A 17,722-nucleotide genomic window follows, 5' to 3' on the forward strand; every position below is an offset into this window, starting at 1 on the left:
TGGGGAGGACATAAAGTCCAGGAGGTGATAAAGCCTTCCCAAATGTGCCAAGAACCCACCACTACAGGGTGGCCTTCATTATTAGAAGATGTGGATCATTTCTACACACCATGCACCTGACCACCCTTATGTCCTCATCAGACTTGTTTTCCAGCCTCACTATCCCCTAGAGGGATGTAAGAGTGTAAGAGTAATGTCTTCCTAGTGGGCACCCTTCCTTGTCAGCAGGAGGTTGGTCATTTGGATGGCGGGGATAACTGGGTGCACATGGAGGCCTCTGTTCCCTGCCGGAAAGTGCCCAGGTGACAAGGATGGACCCTAGGGAGGCTCAGCCACTTCTGTCATCACACACACCAGGGCTGTACTTGGGCTCTCAGAACCATGCTGGCTTCTGTCCAGCAGTTCCAGGGATCTATGGTCCAGGGGACCCTTGGGGAGACGACAGCTACCCTTCTCCCCCTTCATGCTTCCCAGTGCTGTCTGCCCCACCTGAGCTGTGGGCAGGGGGCTGTGGGTCCGAGCTAGGCTTTTACCCATCTGCTCCCTGTTTAATCCCATAAGTGAAACTTAATTTACAGAGGAAATATTTGACAATCTTATTTTTATTTTGCAGAAAAGTCAAGTACTTTAACATCAAGGCCAGCTTTGTCAATGAGCACACGATTTGCGGTGTCACTAAAGGTGGGAAAGAGGTGAGTGCCCAGCTCTCCTGAGTGGCTCCTCTCAGGCAGTCCTGACCCTTCCAAAGACCTGGGGTGCCGACTCCAGCTTCATTCAACCCCAGTGATGTTTGCAGTAATAAGTGCTGCTGGAATTGACAGCAGATCTCTCTGAGGCTGGTTGTCACTCTCCATAAACAATGAAACAGACCACTGAGATGCATGTTGTGCTAGGCTGCCTGCTGTGCTGGGCGATAGGGTGGGTGGTCACACCCTTGCAGAATTTTGTGGGGATTGGAGGAGACGAGACACCTGCAGGGTGCTCTGTAAACTAGGGGTGGGGGGTGGTGTTTGGAGTTACAATGTCTCTCTGCCCTCTTCTGTTGCACCCCCTCCTGGCTTGAGTACCCTTGACAGGCTCCCAGCTCCAAGGGACCTCTGAGCTCCTGGCTGGAGGGTCCACACTGCAGGGCAGCAACTGTAATTAGAAAGTGTGGGTCTCTGCCAGGGGTACCTGTGGGCAGTCGAGCCCTCTGCATCTGTGTGCCACAGTACATCTGTGTGACCACAACTTCCTTGATTTCTTCTCAGACTTTGCTTTCCGCGGAGCATATCGTCATTGCTACTGGAGGGCGGCCAAGGTACCCCACCCACGTGAGTGTCCCCAGCACACAGCCTTCCCTGTCACCCTGGGCACGTTCATGGTCTCTCAGCTCATGCTTCCCACACCAGCAGCATCCCCATTCTTTCTTTTCTTAAAGAAATTAGTTTTTCTATATTCTCTGTGGTCACTTTTTCTTTCTTTCTTTTTTTTTTTTTCAGTTTTAAAGTTTATTTGTTTTGAGAGGGAGAGAGGGTGTGCACACACGTGAGCACAGGAGGGGCAGAGAGAGAGAGGGAGAGAGAATCCCAAGCAGCCTCCGTGCTGCCATTACAGAGCCTGATGGAGGGCTTGAACCCGTGAACTGCGAGATCGTGACCTGAGCTGAAACCAAGAGTCAGACGCTTAATCAACTGAACCGACTAAGTCACCCAGGCATCCCTGTTTCTAATTCTTTCTCATGTCCATTCTACAGAAGCAGGTCAGCAGGGACCCAGTACTGCTGAATCCTAAGAACAACTGTCACTTCCCTCTTCCGGTGGCTCTGAGACACCAGCGCACCTGGTCTTCTTTATCTTGCTTTGCTGATTCTTCCTTTTCTCTTCAGCCTCAAAATGTTGGAACATCCAGGACTTTAGCCTTTTCTTCCTTCCCCTACCCCAAATCTTGCTTTTAATTGGCATAAAATTTATACACCATAAAATGCACCCTTTTAAAGGGTACGATTCAGGGAGTTTTAGTATATTCACAGTTGTGCAGCCGTCAGTCTCCACTACCTAATTCCAGAACATTTTCACCCCCAAAATGAAACCTTGTACCATTAGCAGTCACTGCCCATTCCCTGCCTCCCCAACCCCTGGCAACCACTAGTCTGCTTTCTGTCCCTATGGATTTGCCCACTCTGGACATTTCACATAAATGGAATCAGACATGTGGCCTTTGTGACCTGCTTCCTGCACTCAGCAGAATGTTTCCAAGATTCCACATTGTAGCATGTGTTAAAACTTCATTTCTCTTTATGCCTGAGTAATGATCCATTGTGTGGGTAGACATATTTTGTTTATCCACTTGTCCACTGATGGACATCTGAATTGTTTCCACTTTGAGTTGTTGTGAATAATGCTGCTGTGAACATTTATGTACAAGTTTTTCTGTGGACTTAAGTTTTCACTTCTCTTGGCTATATACCTAGGAATGGAGTCGATGGTCAGTTTTTACTTTTTGAGGAACCACCAGACTGTTTTCCAAAGCAGCTACACCATTTTACATTCCCCCACCAATAACATGTAAAGGTCATACTATACTTTCTTGTTTCTTCACATTTTGTAATTTTTTTATTGAAAAATGAATATTTCAAATAAAATAATGTGTTAACTCTGGAAGTCAGAATCTCTCTCCACTGTAGGATTTTATTTATTGCTATTGTTTGTCAGGTGGTTTTCTGAACTGATTTTGTAAAATCTATATTCTTTGTCATGGGAGGCCACTAACGTCTCTGCTCAGTTAGCTTAGTGGTCAGCTAGTAACTAGACAGAGGTTTCCTTAAACACCTGGAGAAAACACACAGTCTTTGCTGAGGGGTTTGTAGGCATTTGGGGGCACGCTTTTGACATTTAGCCAGGTACCAGAAACTCTGCCTCAGCCCTCACTACCTACTTGTGCTGGGCCTCAAGGCCAGCCAGAGGTGAGAGTTCAGGCTGTCTCAGGCCTTTCCCTGGTGTGTGCACAGCCCAGTGCCTACACCTGGCCTTCTAGGTCCCCAGGAATACGTGGGACCTTTTCAAAGCTCTAATGGACGTCTCATTCCTTGGCTTTTCCTTTTAAACTTTTGGGTAGTATGTTGTTTGCTTCAGCTGTTATCCATCACCTCAGGCAGCTGTGACATTACATCACTGGGAAGATCCTCCTCAGAGAGAGCTTTCGACCCTGGGCAAGGTCAAGAGAGGTGGAAGATAAGCCTCTTGAGTGGGGTCTTCTGGGGAAGCCCCAGCCAGGTCCAACAATGACTCTGGGAAGGAGCTTTGGAAGGCCTCTGGCTCTGTTCTGCTCTCCAGTACGTTTTTAAAGTCACTCTTCATTTCTCAAGGTTGCTGCTGAGCTGAGAGATGGGGCTAGCGTCAGTTAAAACTCCACCAAACTCACTGTTCTTACCAAGTCTCAGCCATTTTTCTTGACTAAATGTTCCCTGTGTTGGGGCGCCTGAGTGGGTCAGTCGGTTAAGCGTCCGACTTCAGATCAGGTCATGATCTCACGGTTCGTGAGTTCGAGCCCCGCATTGGGCTCTGGGCTGATAGCTCAGAGCCTGGAGCCTGCTTCGGATTCTGTGTCTCCCTCTGTCTGCCCCTCCGCTGCTTGCACTCCGTCTCTCGCATTGTCTCGAAATAAATAAATGTTAAAACAAATTTTTTTTTTAAAGTGCCCTATGTTGCCACAAGCCTTTGGTTAATTTCAATGGTTCTCAAAAAGTTGAATTTTACTCTTTTTTTTTAAATTAATTTATTTTTTTTTTAGTTCTGGCTGTTTTTTTTTTTAATTTTTTTTTTTAACGTTTATTTTTGAGACAGAGAGAGACAGAGCATGAACGGGAGAGGGTCAGAGGGAGGGAGACACAGAATCCGAAACAGGCTCGAGGCTCTGAGCTGTCAGCACAGAGCCCGTACAGAGCCTGACGCGGGGCTTGAACTCACGGACCGCGAGATCATGACCTGAGCCGAAGTCGGCCGCTTAACCGACTGAGCCACCCAGGCGCCCCAAGTTCTGGCTGTTTTTATGGAGGGGTGAACTTTGGGAGGTCCTCAGTCCACCATTTTTTGCCAGCATCCCCTCCTGGCCCCATCTTACTTGAGGGTGCTTCTCTGCCCTCACCCCCACAAGGAAGGTGGAGCTAGTGGAGAGGGGGATGGGAAGCAGGAAGCGGTTTGGCTGAGGTCACAACCACATGGGTCTCACAGGGGAACCTGGGAACCAGGTGGCACAAGCCCTGAGCCTCCACATGGGCTATGGTGAAGTTAATGAGGCCAGTGGATTTCCTGGGCATGGAGGCTGCTTCTGCCTCCTAGTTAGGACAGAGCACAGATGGAGGAGGAACAAGGGAGTGGTTCTGTTTCTCCTCAGATGCTTAAATCCTAAGCCTCTACTTTTAGTTCTATGCTTTCTCTGGAAATGGGGAACAGAGGGGGCACAGAGGGAAATGTACACCTCCAGTCCTCAGAGGCTACCATGCCTCCCTTCCAGCTGTCAGGCCCTCAAGAGCAGCCTCCAGAGGGGACAGGTGGCTTGTGCACAGAGGTGGCCCTCGGGCAGATTATGTGGCTCTGTAGGGTGGCAGAGTGCTATTGTACAAGGTAGCTACAACAGACGGGAAAGGTGGGTGACCCTTAGTGACCCCCACACCCATCAGCCAAGCCCACAATGGTTCTGCTTAAAGCCCCTGAAGGCCACAGTCAGCTCCCAGGAGCTGGGCAGTCATCTCAGGCAAACCTGCATATGTGCCAGGGTGCCCTGCAGAGGCAACAGGCCTGGGCCCACCATGCTGGACCTCAGCTGGGCAGCCACCATGTCTCCATTCGCTCAGAGGAGGATAGAGCAGGAGCTGTCCGGTGCAGGGGGAGTCAGCTCAGTGGCCACTCCACCCTCCCATCACCCACCTCCACCACACCCTCCCTGGGTGCCTGCCAAGACTTGCTTATGTTTTAGGCCCTTTGATTTCCACACCTTTCAGTTTTCTTTGCACAACCCCGAGAAATTCCTGACTTTATTTTTATTGCCAATTGGAATCATAAACTGTTTGCAGTCTGCTTCCTCTCCACCAGCACATCTTACTCTTCTTACTCTCATGGGCTGCTGAGAGGACGCTGGTCCTTGTGTCTCCCCAGTCTGCTTGGCAGTCCCTCTTGGGCTCCTCTGGGATTCAGGAGAGTCTGTACAATTCCCAGGCTCCCTCAAGAGTGCCCAATAGCATCCAGCCTTCAGCCTTGTGCCTTTGGAGCCAGCCTGTCCCTTCATGCCCTGACTCACTCTGCTCCTCACCTGCCCTCCTCTCAGCCCGGGTCTGGATCAAGGGGAAGGCCCTGGAGAGCAGGGAGAGCCATACCCCAGCTCCCCAGCCACCTCATACAGCCAAGGTGTGCTGGGGTGCTTTGCCCAGTAGTGGATGGCACACTGAGTCAGATATAGCCTGGTCACCTGTCCCTAGAGGCTAAACCTGAAGAAAAGTCTGTGGAGCAAGGAAGTGCACCCATGTGTGAGCCGGGGTGGTTCTGGTTGAGTTGCGTCTACAAAATGGTCATCCTCTTTGGGGGAAGTCTCCAGGAACAGGCTAGGTGATGCTCTTCTCACACTGATCCTTTTTTTTCTGGGTAGATCGAAGGCGCCTTGGAATATGGAATTACAAGTGATGACATCTTCTGGCTGAAGGAGTCCCCTGGAAAAACGTAAGACCTGGCATGGGCCTTAGTGGAAATCCTCTTGTTCACAGTTGCAAACATCAGGGCCATTTAGTCCTGTCTCTCTAGTGCATTCTTTCTTATCTACTGGAAAGAAGGAAAGGGAACATGGTTCTTGTGCCCCTTGGTGGGGCTGTTGACATACTGCATCCTGTGACTGTCTTAGAAGTGATGACACAAGTATTACAAAATGCATCAGCCAACTGTCTAGGGCAGCGGTTTTCAAATAGGGTTCTTGGAGCCCCAGGGTTATCAGTGGGTCCCGTTAAGGACATCACAGAGGAAGGATATTCAAGGAGGAGAAGGTAAGGCCAGGTCATTAGGAAAAGCCATTGACCTCTCCTTGGGCCTTGATTAAACATCCCCTTTCCTCTGGTTTACACTTTGGGCTTCCCTGAAATCCAGCAAAGGCTCCAAAGTTCTCAGAAACCATAGCCCAGTTGTGGAAATAAGACTTGAAGTGTGTGAGTGGTTTTACACTTCCTGAGCAGGTGATAATGCACTAAATGCACTTCCTGTACCCACAGAGCAGGCTGTTAGGGGGGCGTTTCAGGTCCAGACAACTCTTGTGAGCGGCGTTGGGGGTAGTAGTTGGGGGGGTGGGGGACTTCATGCTTGCAGGGACTGGAAAGGCCACCAGAGGGCAGCAGAGGCTTGGTCGTCAGCAGGCGCTCGGTGGCCTTGGGACTTGGTTTTGAGAGTATACATACATACATACATACACACATACATACGGGGTGGAAAAGCGAGGAAAAGTGCGAGGGTAAATGGGTGTGTGTGTGCAAGTGTATGTGTGTAGGCACGGGTGTGCTCTGCTTGTTACTGTTTCACTCTTCATGAGGCATCTCTGTTCGCAGCCAGGGCTTGATTCCCTTGAATGGATGTGATGTAGTTTATCTTTTCATGACTCATGAGCATCTCCCTAGTCTCTTTTTGTCATCATCATGAAATGCTGCAGTGAAAACCTTTGACGTGCATCTTATTACTGTCATAATGCTTCTTGCATGTTATATACACCTGTCAGGGGTGTTTCCTACAGGTAGAGAACCCAGGTGCAGGGGTAGGTGCCCTTCACACCTTCACCCATGCTGCTAGCAGGCCCTCCCTCCTGGTGGGCTTCACCAGGTTACAGGTGCGCTTCTGCCTGCTGTCCCCCTTCGCCCTGCCTGGGACTTCAGCTTTTTCATGAGCTGTAAAACAGAAGGGAACCTCTCCCCCTGCTCCTTTGGGGTGAGCACCACTTGTTTGTGCCCAAGGCCTGTGTGGTCCCTCCCAGTGACTGTGGTCAAGCTCATGCAGGTTTGCATCCCTCTGTCCATCACCTTCTACCAGTTCCCCCAGCTGTGGTTTGTCTTTCTACTTGGGGGTATTTTTTCATACAGAAGTTTGTAGTTTTCATGTTGTCACGTTGATCATTTTTTTCCTCTATACCGAAATTTCTGAGTTATCTTTTCTTTTATCATCAGCCAATTGGTTAAACATGGCCCGATTTTATTTGGATTTGCTATTATTAGTCATCATTTCACATATTTATTAGCCATTTAAAACTGAGTGTGTTGGGGCGCCTGGGTGGCTCAGTTGGTTGAGTGTCCAACTTCGGCTCAGGTCATGATGTCACAGCTCGTGAGTTCGAGCCCCGTGTTGGGCCCTGTGCTACAGCTGGGAGCCTGGAGCCTGCTTCGGATTCTGTGTCTCTCTCTCTGCCCCTTACCCACTCGCATTCTGTCTCTGTCTCTCTCAAAAATAAACATTTTAAAAAAATTTTAAAAAACTGAGTGTGTGCGTGTGTGTGTGTGAGAGAGAGAGAAAGAGTGTGTGTGTGTGTGTGTGTGTGTGTGTGTGTGTGTGTGTGTGTGTTGTCAGCTTGGTCCTTGGCCCACTTTCTATCCGGTTTTCCTTTGTTCTTATCTGTTTCTTATCTTCCAGCTGGTTTGCGTATTAAGGCTGTGATCCCATGTCGTTTATACTGCAGATTTTCTCAGCTTGTCATGTCGCTTAACTTGTGTGATGTACAAATGGTTTTTTTTTTTACTTTTTTTTTTTTTTTTTTTTTTAACGTACCTTAGATCTCTTTTTACACTTAATGGCTTTTAGATTTATTGCATGTTCAGGAAGGCCTGCTCCACCCCCAAGATTGTTTTTGAAAAAGAGCCCCTGTATTTTCCTTTAGGCCTTCCACAGGTCAGATTTTCCTTTGCGACCTTGAGGCATTTGCAGTTCATCTGTGATATGGTACGGTGTGGTGTGGTGTGGAGTGGAGTGGAGGAGTGTGGTGTGGAATGGTATGGTGTAGAATAGAGGGTGTGGTGTGGAGGGGTGTGGAGTGGAGGGGTGTGGTCTTAAATGGTGTGTGGCGTGGAGCGGTGTGGTGTGGAATGGAGTGGAGGGATATGGTGTGGTGTGGTAGGTGGAATGGTGTGGAGTGGTTGTGTGGTGTGGAGTGGAGGCGGGTGGAATGGTACGTGGAGGGGACTGGTGTGAGGTGTAGAGGGGTGTGGTGTGGAGTGGAATGGAGTGGAGAGATGTGGCTGGTATGGTATGTGGAGTGGAATGGAGTGGTGTGTGGTGTGGAGTGGTAGATAACAGGCTTCTAGGGTTCCCGTGTCGCTGACCACTCACCCTTGAGCCGGGCTGAAAGCTCCATCCCCGAGTGGAATCCCGGTCCTGCTCTGGCTCCTGGCTCCCACTTTCCTGTATCACTGGCGCAAGTGCCTGGCGTTGGCTTCAGATCTTCTTAGTTTTCTTTCGCATTGATTCCTCTGGGTGGAATGTAGACCTGGTTTGCCAGCCTGTCCACAGTGGTCGGCTGGACCCGTGGTTCAGCCTTGAATGTGCAAGTGCCTGGGAGGCCAGCTCCCTGCACGGAACTTGTGTCCTGTCTGAGGCTGCCATGCGCTTCAGTTGTCTCGGCCCATGACCAAAGGCCAGCATTTTCTGAATCCCAGTCTTTTGTCAAATTAGTTCCTACATATTCTGTTGTTTTCTTTTGTTTGCTCTTTTCCCATTACATTTTAAAAGTGGTATCTTCAGTGCCCAGGAAGGGGTCGGTTTCTAGTGATTCTCTCCCTAGCCACTGGTCATGGAAGTTGGGTGTGTGGAGAGGCTGGCCTAGGCCATCACTCAGGGCTGGGGAGGGCGGGAGGCGCAGGCATGGTGGGTGCCGCCGGTGCTCAGCCTGGTGGCCCAAGCTGTGGGCCCCTCCTCTGTGACCGAGTGCCGGGGCAGTGGCCTGCTCCGCTGGGAAGACACCACCCCAGATATTTTGGTCAGGAAAGAAAGTGCTGTGTTTATTTTCTTCAGAAAAAAAACATTTAGAAGATTTTTTTTTTTTTTTAAAAAAAGCTCTTTCGTTTAGAAGGAATCTAGGTATGTTATTGTTTAAGAAAAAAGTGTTTGCAATGTATCAGTCACCCGTTTCGTTCTGAGCATGATTTATGTGAGGAAATGGTTTTTTTTAAAAATTAAGCTGGAGATATATCCCTGTACGATGCTTCTGTGAAAATGCGGCTTTTGTCCGGTGCTGTTAATGCAAGTTGTAACAGTGTGATATGGGAGTCAGTGTTTACATGCTACATTCCTCTGCTGCAGTCAAAATAAGCCCGGAGGGTCTACAGTAGCATTTCTGTATTTTATCAGCTTGGGCTGGGGCTGAGGGGGAGGCCTCTGCTCACACTTGGAGGGGCTGTTTCTGCCAGATTTATTTGCCTTATAAATATTCCCTGTGTTTATTTTAACTTGCTTTTAAAATGGAGCTGAAATTAATATGGACCTGAGGGCTGCCCCCCGGCCCTGTAGTGCCTCCCACAGCCGGGCCGGGCATTTCTGCTTGGTCCCATCGGGAGGCCCAGCCGGTGGTGGAGGGTGCCCAGAGAGCCTGGGCTCCGCCTGCAGCGGGTGCCATCCCCACCGGCCTCTGGGTGGGCACGTCCGGCCCCACGTCCCTTATGGGTTCTACAGCATGCACAGGGCCTTCTTCCCTTCGTCCCTCCCCATGACGGGGCACAGGCAGCATCTGAGACCTTTCAGGATGTATCGGAGTGGGGAAAGTGGCAAGTAGCCCTTCGTGAGGCCTGTGTCCTATGGTTGCTCCACGTCTTTGCCCCCTCAAGGCATGAACCCCAGTGGCCATAGAGGTGTTGTAGGCTCACAGACATTTGAGGAGTGCCCCTATCCTCCTTTGCTCGAATCCAGGTCTGGGGAACCTAAGGCTGGATAGATGGTAGAGAGGGGATGATGAAGCCCAAGCCCAGTTGGTGGAAAGAATTAAACACCCTTTACTACACAGCTGGATTACCCCAGAGGTAACAGATCATATGTAGAAAACTCTAGCATATGCAGTGTGAGCTCCCAAGTCCATGAGCAGGACCCTGTGAGGCCAGGGGGGAGATGCAGCCCGGCTGCGCAGACCCTCAGAACCACACCCCCACCTGAGGCATCCACTCAGCCTAGGCTACCCGAATGCCAGCTTTGTGTCTGACTTGTTTGGCTTTTCCATTGTTCTTGTTTCTTCATTTTTCTGGGTAAATCCAGGGCAGGTTGAGGAGGAGCAGGAAGTGAGGAGGATTCTGGGAGAAGAACAAGGTCCCCTAGGCAGGTAGCAGGAGCCCCTTCGGAAGGAATGCTCAGGGGGATGATGGCCACTTCAAGAAACTATCCACCACCAGTGGAGGAAATGGGGGTGCAGGGTGTGCGGTGCCCTGCATGGGGAAGCTTGGAGATGGCATGCAACTCTCCCTGCCCCAGCTGTCCAGCCCAGCAACCCTCTGGCAAGTGGAGGGAGGGTGGAAAGGAGAAAGGGAGGCCGACTCACCACAATGCTTTCAAGGAGGCAGGCACTGGGGTATCTGGATCCTTGTGCACCCAGGCAGCTTGGCTCCGCCTTTGATCACACAGCCAGGTGACCTTGGTTCACTCACCTGGAGGGTCACCTCCTCTTTCAGGCCTTCTGGACCCAGGCATCCTGGCTGGGACTTGGGCCCAGCTGCCCAGCCTGCCCGGGCCAGGATCCTCAGGTCCTGTGCACGCTGTGACTATTCAGGCAGCCTAAAGGTGAGGAGTTGAGGTCACTCTGCTCCAGACCCCCTTGGCTCCCTGGCCCAGCTGGTCAGCACTCACACCTGGGGTTCACGCCATGTCTGCAAGGCCAGCTCTGTGCATAGGTGGGCTCTGAGCGGGGAGCTTTGGGGTGACTTAAGTACTGTCACCTTTCTCTGACATAAGAGGACTTGAATGAGACTGGAGTCACCTAGGGGCGGCTCTTCTCCCACGTTGGCCTGACACACAACTGAGTTGCTATTTCCAGGTCACAGCCTGGACCCGGCTGTTCCCACTCGCCAGCCCAGGACTGTCCGCTCTCCCACAGCTGCACAGCCTGGCCCTCTCTGTCCTCGGACCCTACTGCTCTGTGAGGCAGAGTGTTTTTGTAACTCAAGCTGATTTAACACTGCCTGTCAGAGTTGGTCCTAAGAGGTTTTTTTGTGTGTGTGTGACCCTTATTTTAAGTCTGGAATCTGACTAGGTTTTGTGATCATTTTTCTCTCTCCCTAAGCGCAAAAGGGAAGAATATAAAATTTATCTTGTGAAGAACCACAGCCATTTGGTTAGGAAAACTCACTCCTGCGAATTTTCTCATTTCCTGCTTAATCTCCACGTTCATTTGGTGTGACAGCCTTGTGTCCAGCAAAAGGGAGACCAGCTATCTGCCTGACACTTGGCTACCAGCCTGTAAAGCCCCACTGACCATCTCCCTGGCATGTCTAAGACATGCCGGGCTTAGGGGCTGAGGAAGACAACTCCTCCAGGTGGCATCTGTTATGAGGCCAGAACACAGAGGCTCTGGCTAGGTGGAGGGGGGCCCAGTGTCAGGCCCTGAGGGGTGGGATGGGTCTGGCAGATCCCAGGCAAGCCCGGAGCCAGCCCCCACTGGGGAGGGGGCCTTGGGGCCCCCCACCCTCCTTGCTGCCTCCCCGGGGCACCTGAGCTCACAGCTCGTTTGGCATTTCCTGCACTGGTGGGGCCGCCAAGGAGCCAGGTGCCTGCCGTGAGGGCCTCACTTTGTGTGGGTGTTCCCTTTGGGGAGCGGATCAGGGGCCTTCAAACTCGAGAGGCAGGTGGAGGGCTCTTTAAGCTGGGGCTTCATGGGTCTGAATTAAGGCTTTTGTTTCTGCTTCCTCCCCCATTCAGATTTTGAACAAGAAAGCCTGCCCTGTGATTAGGCTAATCCCACAGTAGTTATACCTTCACATGAAATGTTTGCACACCGAAGGGCACAGAGAGCAGAGCTGCCCAGAACACACGTAAAATTGAATCAGGGGCTCCCAGGATGCAGGGTAGTGATTTCCCATGTGGACTGATACCCTTGTGTCTGGGTCTCTTACTGTAGTGACAAGGTGAGTGTTTCCAGGCCTCAGACGCTCACTCGGGCCCTTCCCCCAGATCCAACAAGCTGGTCCTGACTTCTTCTGGCAGCACCCCTGTCCTCCTGTGGCTGGCCAGGGCCAGCAGTGGTCATCGTGCCTTGGCAGCTGACCTCATGGTTCCCAGGCCCCCTTCCTGGCCAAGAGTCCCTTAGCAGCCAGTGGAACTTGTCTGCAGTTTCAAAGCTACCAATAAAAACAAAACAGTGCCCCTGTCTTCTGGCAGCCCCCCCACCCCTCGTGATCTGGAGGCTCCGGTGTCTGTCTGTTTTTGCTCTGGCATTTTCCTACTTTAGCTCATTTGAAGAGAGTTCTTGGATCCTGCTTTCTGCAAAGAATAATGATTATTTGATAAATTGGGCACAGGGATGGAGTGAAAACCAATACTCACAAAGACAAGAAGAGACCCAAAATTACCTTCAAGAGAGCAGGATGCTTGCTTGTTTATGAGATTTCAACTATACACATGCAGTTAAGGACACCCTCTTAGGAATGGCTGAGCTGGTGCCTGCTGTCTTCCAGATGTGTCCTTCATCGGCAATTCAAAGCTGGTGGCCTGAGGGGTGGGCACCGTGACTTTCAGGTGGGAGTAGGAGACCCAGAGCATTGAGGTGGCTCCATGGGAAGAGCTGGCTGCTCAGCACCTACATGACCGCCCACCCTACCTCCCCATCCAGCTCCCCATCCATATAGTGCAGGAGGTTGGGGAGTTACCCGGAGGCTGCAGAAACAAAACAGTTTTTTGCCAGAATCAGGAGACTACACTGCCGTGTCCTTGGCAATGTGATAAGAGGGCCTGGGGTTGTCCTGTACGCTGCACCCGGCAGCCAGCTGTCTTCCGCTGGAGGGTCCACTTTACAGAGGCAAGAAGGCTCCAAGACAGGCAGGGACAGCCCCGCTGTCCAATGGAGGGCCTCCCCTAGTGCCTGCATGGCCTGCCTGGCTGGGAGGCGGTTGGCCTGCGCCATCGCCACCACCAGAAGCAGGGAGCAAAGGGCACTGCATGTTTGGCATTGATGCTTTTACCCAACTTCATTCGTGCATTTAAGGCAGGATGTTCAAAGCAGTTAAATTCTGCTTGTATTTTAAGTAACTTGTAATTTCTTATCTTAAAGAAAGGCTTATACCTTTCACTGCATATATCGAGCACAAAAGAAGTTAGGTTACATAATTCTGAAAATGTACCTATACAGAGACATACGTATTACACATATACGTGGCTATGTACACATGTGGACACACGTGCACTCCAACATGTCTATTTCTTAAACATTGGCAGGCTCGGATGGGGCTCTGAATGCATCTCCGTGCTTCTGGCCAGCCGCGGGGCCATGTCCCTCTCAACTTTTTCACATACGGAGCTCTGTTCACTCACTTCAAATATGAATCCAGCACGGTTCTATCCCCAGCTCCTGAGAGGAAGCCGTGTGCCGATTGTTCCCCGCAGGGCACCTTCAGCAATATTCCATGGGATACGCTGCTTTTTGAAATGGAATTATATCATTAGTACTTGCTGGGATTAGCGCTGACATTGGGCTTATCCATCCTTACATCACCTCCTCTTGTTCAAAGGCTGAAGGGGTGATCTGACAAGCCCACCCACATGTTACCACCCGGGCTGGGAGTATTCATTCTGTGTTAGGTTCTGTGCACATATGTGGATGTGTGCTTGTGTGCATGTGTGTTCATGCATGCAGAGTGGAGCTGAATAACAGGAGAGGATTTATTCTACTAGGGCAAATATTTTATTTTATTTTTTAATAATTTTTTTAAGCTTATTATGAGAGAGAGACTGAGGGAGTGTGAGCTGGGAGTCGGGGTGGTGGGGGGGGGGGAAGAGAGAGAAAATCCCAAGCAGGCTCTGCAACATCAGTGCAGAGCCCAACATGGGGCTCGAAACTGTGAAACTGCATGATCATGACCTGAGCCAAAATCAAGTATCAGATATTCAACCAACTAAGCCACCTAGATGCTCCTATTAGGGCAAATATTTTAAATGACTCTGCTCAGTCCCTGTGTCCCCCTCTGCCTTCAGGTGCCCTCATCCTTGCTCAGGGGAGCTGGCTCTCCTGGCCCTGGCCTGTGTGTGGTGGCACTGGGCAGGCATGTGTGGACCTTTCCAGCCTGGCCTTCCATGGTCCAAGAATGTTCTGACTATAACTGATGCTTTCCCAGAAGCTTCCCCACTGTCTGGTGTCCTCCCTGTCCTCCAAAGCATCTCCATTTCCATCCTGGCCACAGGAGGTCCAGAGGGACCCCATGGCAGAATTTACATTAGGACAGAAGGAAAACCATTCCACTTCTAATGAGATTTTTCTTACCATGTCCACAGACTCTGTGTTGATCCCACTCCCAGGACCTTGCACAGGATGTGCTATTTTGTCACTGACCACTCACATCCTTCACCACCAGGCAATTTCCCGATTTAGTGACATAGTGTTTGTCCTTTATTTCACAGTCGGAGCCTCTGGGAAGTGGGTTTTGTACCTTGGGACAACCTGTTTGAACAGTTAGCCTCAGCTGACTCATCAGCAGTGACACATCAGCTGACCAGGCCCCTTGCACGAAAGCTGAGGGCCCCATCCCCACTGCGGGCGCCCCACTCAGACAGCTGCTCATGTGTCATGGTGGGCCATGTGCGGGACTCACCATTCTTTCTCTGTGTGTCCGTTCCTGTAACAGGTTGGTGGTCGGAGCCAGCTGTATCCTTTGCTGGTGTGCAGGTGACAACCGGCTATGCTCACACTCCCTACGGCCCCTCCCGCACTGCTCTCCCTTATGCCAAAGCCTACACTCTGCCGCCTGGATCCCGGCTCTTATAGGGCCACTCAGGGCAGATGACCTGTACTCAGGGGACAATTTGAGCCTGACCTTTGAGGCTAGGGCTTCCTGGAGACATTTCCTGAGCCACACACTGAGACGGCTGAGCCAGTCGGGGCAGCTGGACACAGCCGTGAGGCAGGTGGTGCTCCCTTGAGAGAAGCCCCAGCCAGGCCCGTTCCTTCAGAGGGAGCAGTAAAACCAGAGAGGGTCAAGAGAGGAGCCATGGGAGGATCTGAGGTCAGGAGAGGGGCTATCTGATGGAAGATGAAAGCTGGGGCTGCTAGCTGGGAATACGGGTCGAAAACGGCTGTTTCGTGTCTTTCATGTAGGAAACTCTTCCTTGCTGTCACTACTCAGACCCCTTGGAGGGGGAGCCTGTCCCTAAAGGCTGAGATTAAACTCCAGGGAGCCTGCACAAATGCCCCATGGAGGCAGAAGCTTCCAGGGCACTGGGTGCTGGAGGGTGCCCACAGTGCTGTCACTGCACCTCCAGAGGCCCCACCTCACCTTGGGTGTGCATTTGTGGGATGGGGGTATGGGAGGGGGTCTTTGTGGCTCCTTCAGGCTGACTGGGGATTGGTGGGGGAGTGGGTGGCTGGCCATGGCACTGGGGTCTCTCCACTTGGCTCCTGATGTCATGATCCATTAGCATTCCTCAGCCTCTGGCAGATGTGGCCCTAGAGTGTGCTGGCTTCCTCACTGGGCTCGGACTGGACACCACTGTCATGATGAGAAGCATCCCCCTCCGGGGCTTTGACCAGGTATGGCTCTGTGTGCCCCCACTCCCACCTTGTGCTCTCCCCAGGGGACTGCATATCCTCGGCCAGCTGCCCCAGCCCAGACATGTGCAGGTATGGGCTGGGAATGAGGTCTCAGTCTTTAGAAACTGGCCCTTGAGTTGAATAAGGAGATTGTCCCTGAAATATAAAACACCCACCCAAGTGTGGAAAGGAACATGGAACAGGCACATGGAACATGTTGCAGCCTCCCACTGGACCTAAGGGCACCCCGGGCCAGCCTCACAGACTGCGAGGTTGAGTCACCCCTTCCCATCTCTCCATTAATGAGAAGGCGAGTGTTGGCTGAAGCACTGTCCTCTGTCTCCCTTGCTGAGCCCTTCTGGTGTCTAAATGCGGTGCTGCCTCCCCAGGGTCAATACCAGGTGGGGAAGCAGTTGCTAGACTGGTGAGGTCCTGGGTGACCACCTCAGGAGATGAAAGCCCCTGGCAGCATTCCCAGTCACCCACCATAGACTAAAAAAATGTAACTCATGAATCAGGATGAGTGTTTGGTGGTTTTCCTGGCCAGTGGTCCACCCCGAGCACTTGGAGCATCCACACAGTCTTTCAGGGCCTACCAGTTTGATGTCCTGTCCACTGTGCAGGGCCAACACCGCACGCCGTCTTCCTGTCAGTCGGCCACTCCTGAGCTGCCAGGCAGGAGCTCAGAGGGCCACCCTGTGGGGTCTAAAGAGTGCAGGTTGTCCTGATCCAGATCTGGGGCATAGACACCCTTGCTAATGGCGAGACGCAGATACCAGCACTGACTACAGATGCATCCATGTTAGAAGCACATGGTTTGGTGTGTGTGTGTGTGTGTGTTTAACTAAAAACTCTTCAAGGGAAAGTCATCCATTAAAACCCAAGTCTGGGGCTGTCACTGCCAAGATGTCATATGTCCTTCCCCCATGTCCCTGAGAAGAAGACAGACCCCCGTCCATCTGCACTCTGGGCTCTCGGGGCTGGCGAGTTCTTACAGAGGGAAGCAGTGAGCCTGCCGTGTCCAGTCTCCAGCCCCACCTCCCCAGCAGACACAGAGACCTGTCCCTCTGTCCTGTGCCAGCCACTCTATTTTACTTCACTCAGTGCCTCTGCACTGAGCACCTGCAACAGGGCTGCAGCATCCAGGGAAGGTCTCTGTGTCTTGGGCTATGGGTAGAGTGTGCCGGGCAGCAAACAGGAGCCACAGGAGGCCGCACTGCAGGATGCAGATGCGGACAAGGGGCATGTAGGGATGAGGACCACTCAAAGGACTGGCCTTAGCACTGAGCCTGGGCAGAAGCTGGAGAATGATGAGAAGGGATGCCCTGGGACACAGTGGTGAGGCCAGGTGACCCAGGCCCTGCTCTGCCTCAGAGAAGGATGTGAAGGCCTGGTAGCAGGCCTAGGGTCAGTGGTCTTGCCATGTGGCTCAATTTGACTCAGTAGTTCTCCCTCAGACTGTGACAGAGACTTCAGGCTTGTCAGGCATCCAGAGGGATCAACAGCCTACACTCCTTGTGACTGGTGTGACAATCCTGAACAGGCAGGCCTCTTCATCGTGTGTGTCTCTAAATGAACAGACACCAGAGGATTTAAACAGTGGCTTTTATTTTTCCTAAAAGAAAAAGCTGTGTCTGACTGGAACTCTGGCCTGCACAAGCCCCCACAGTGGCACCAGGAACCAGGCCCCCATCTGCAGCCAGTCGGTGCAGAGCCTTCTGGGCTGGGAGGAGGGAGCCCTCTCTGCAGACACCCCAGCCAGCCCCATGGCCCCACCATACCTGCTACCTTGTACCTCTTAGTGGGGAGTAGAGGTGCCCACCTAGTGTCCCAGTTCCCCCAATGGTAGAGGAGGTGACAGCATTTGGCAGGGGCAGAGGGGTGGCGAGTCTAGAGCCAAGTGCGATCTGGTTTAGGCAGGCCAGAGCCCCCAGGAGAAGGGGGTGCTTCTCTGTCATTGCTTTTAGTAAAGACTTAGCATCTAGAAAGGAGTCTAAAGGTCAAGTGCATCCTAACC

General features: G+C 51.8%; 1 protein-coding gene across 9 annotated transcripts in view; it reads left to right on the forward strand.

Annotated features, from left to right (window-relative positions):
• Positions 1-17,722, forward strand: part of TXNRD2 (thioredoxin reductase 2) — a 51,602-nt gene that overhangs the window by 14,384 nt on the left and 19,496 nt on the right. For all 9 annotated transcript variants that reach the window (XM_045042141.1, XM_023241659.2, XM_023241656.2 and 6 more), the window contains exons 6-10: positions 614-692; positions 1,251-1,313; positions 5,623-5,693; positions 14,804-14,823; positions 15,614-15,705. In XM_045042141.1, coding sequence (XP_044898076.1) covers positions 614-692; positions 1,251-1,313; positions 5,623-5,693; positions 14,804-14,823; positions 15,614-15,705 — 325 coding nt within the window. The remainder of the gene's footprint in view (positions 1-613; positions 693-1,250; positions 1,314-5,622; positions 5,694-14,803; positions 14,824-15,613; positions 15,706-17,722) is intronic.

This window comes from Felis catus, chromosome D3, assembly GCF_018350175.1.
Source record: "Felis catus isolate Fca126 chromosome D3, F.catus_Fca126_mat1.0, whole genome shotgun sequence".
NCBI classification, from domain to species: Eukaryota; Metazoa; Chordata; class Mammalia; order Carnivora; family Felidae; genus Felis; species Felis catus.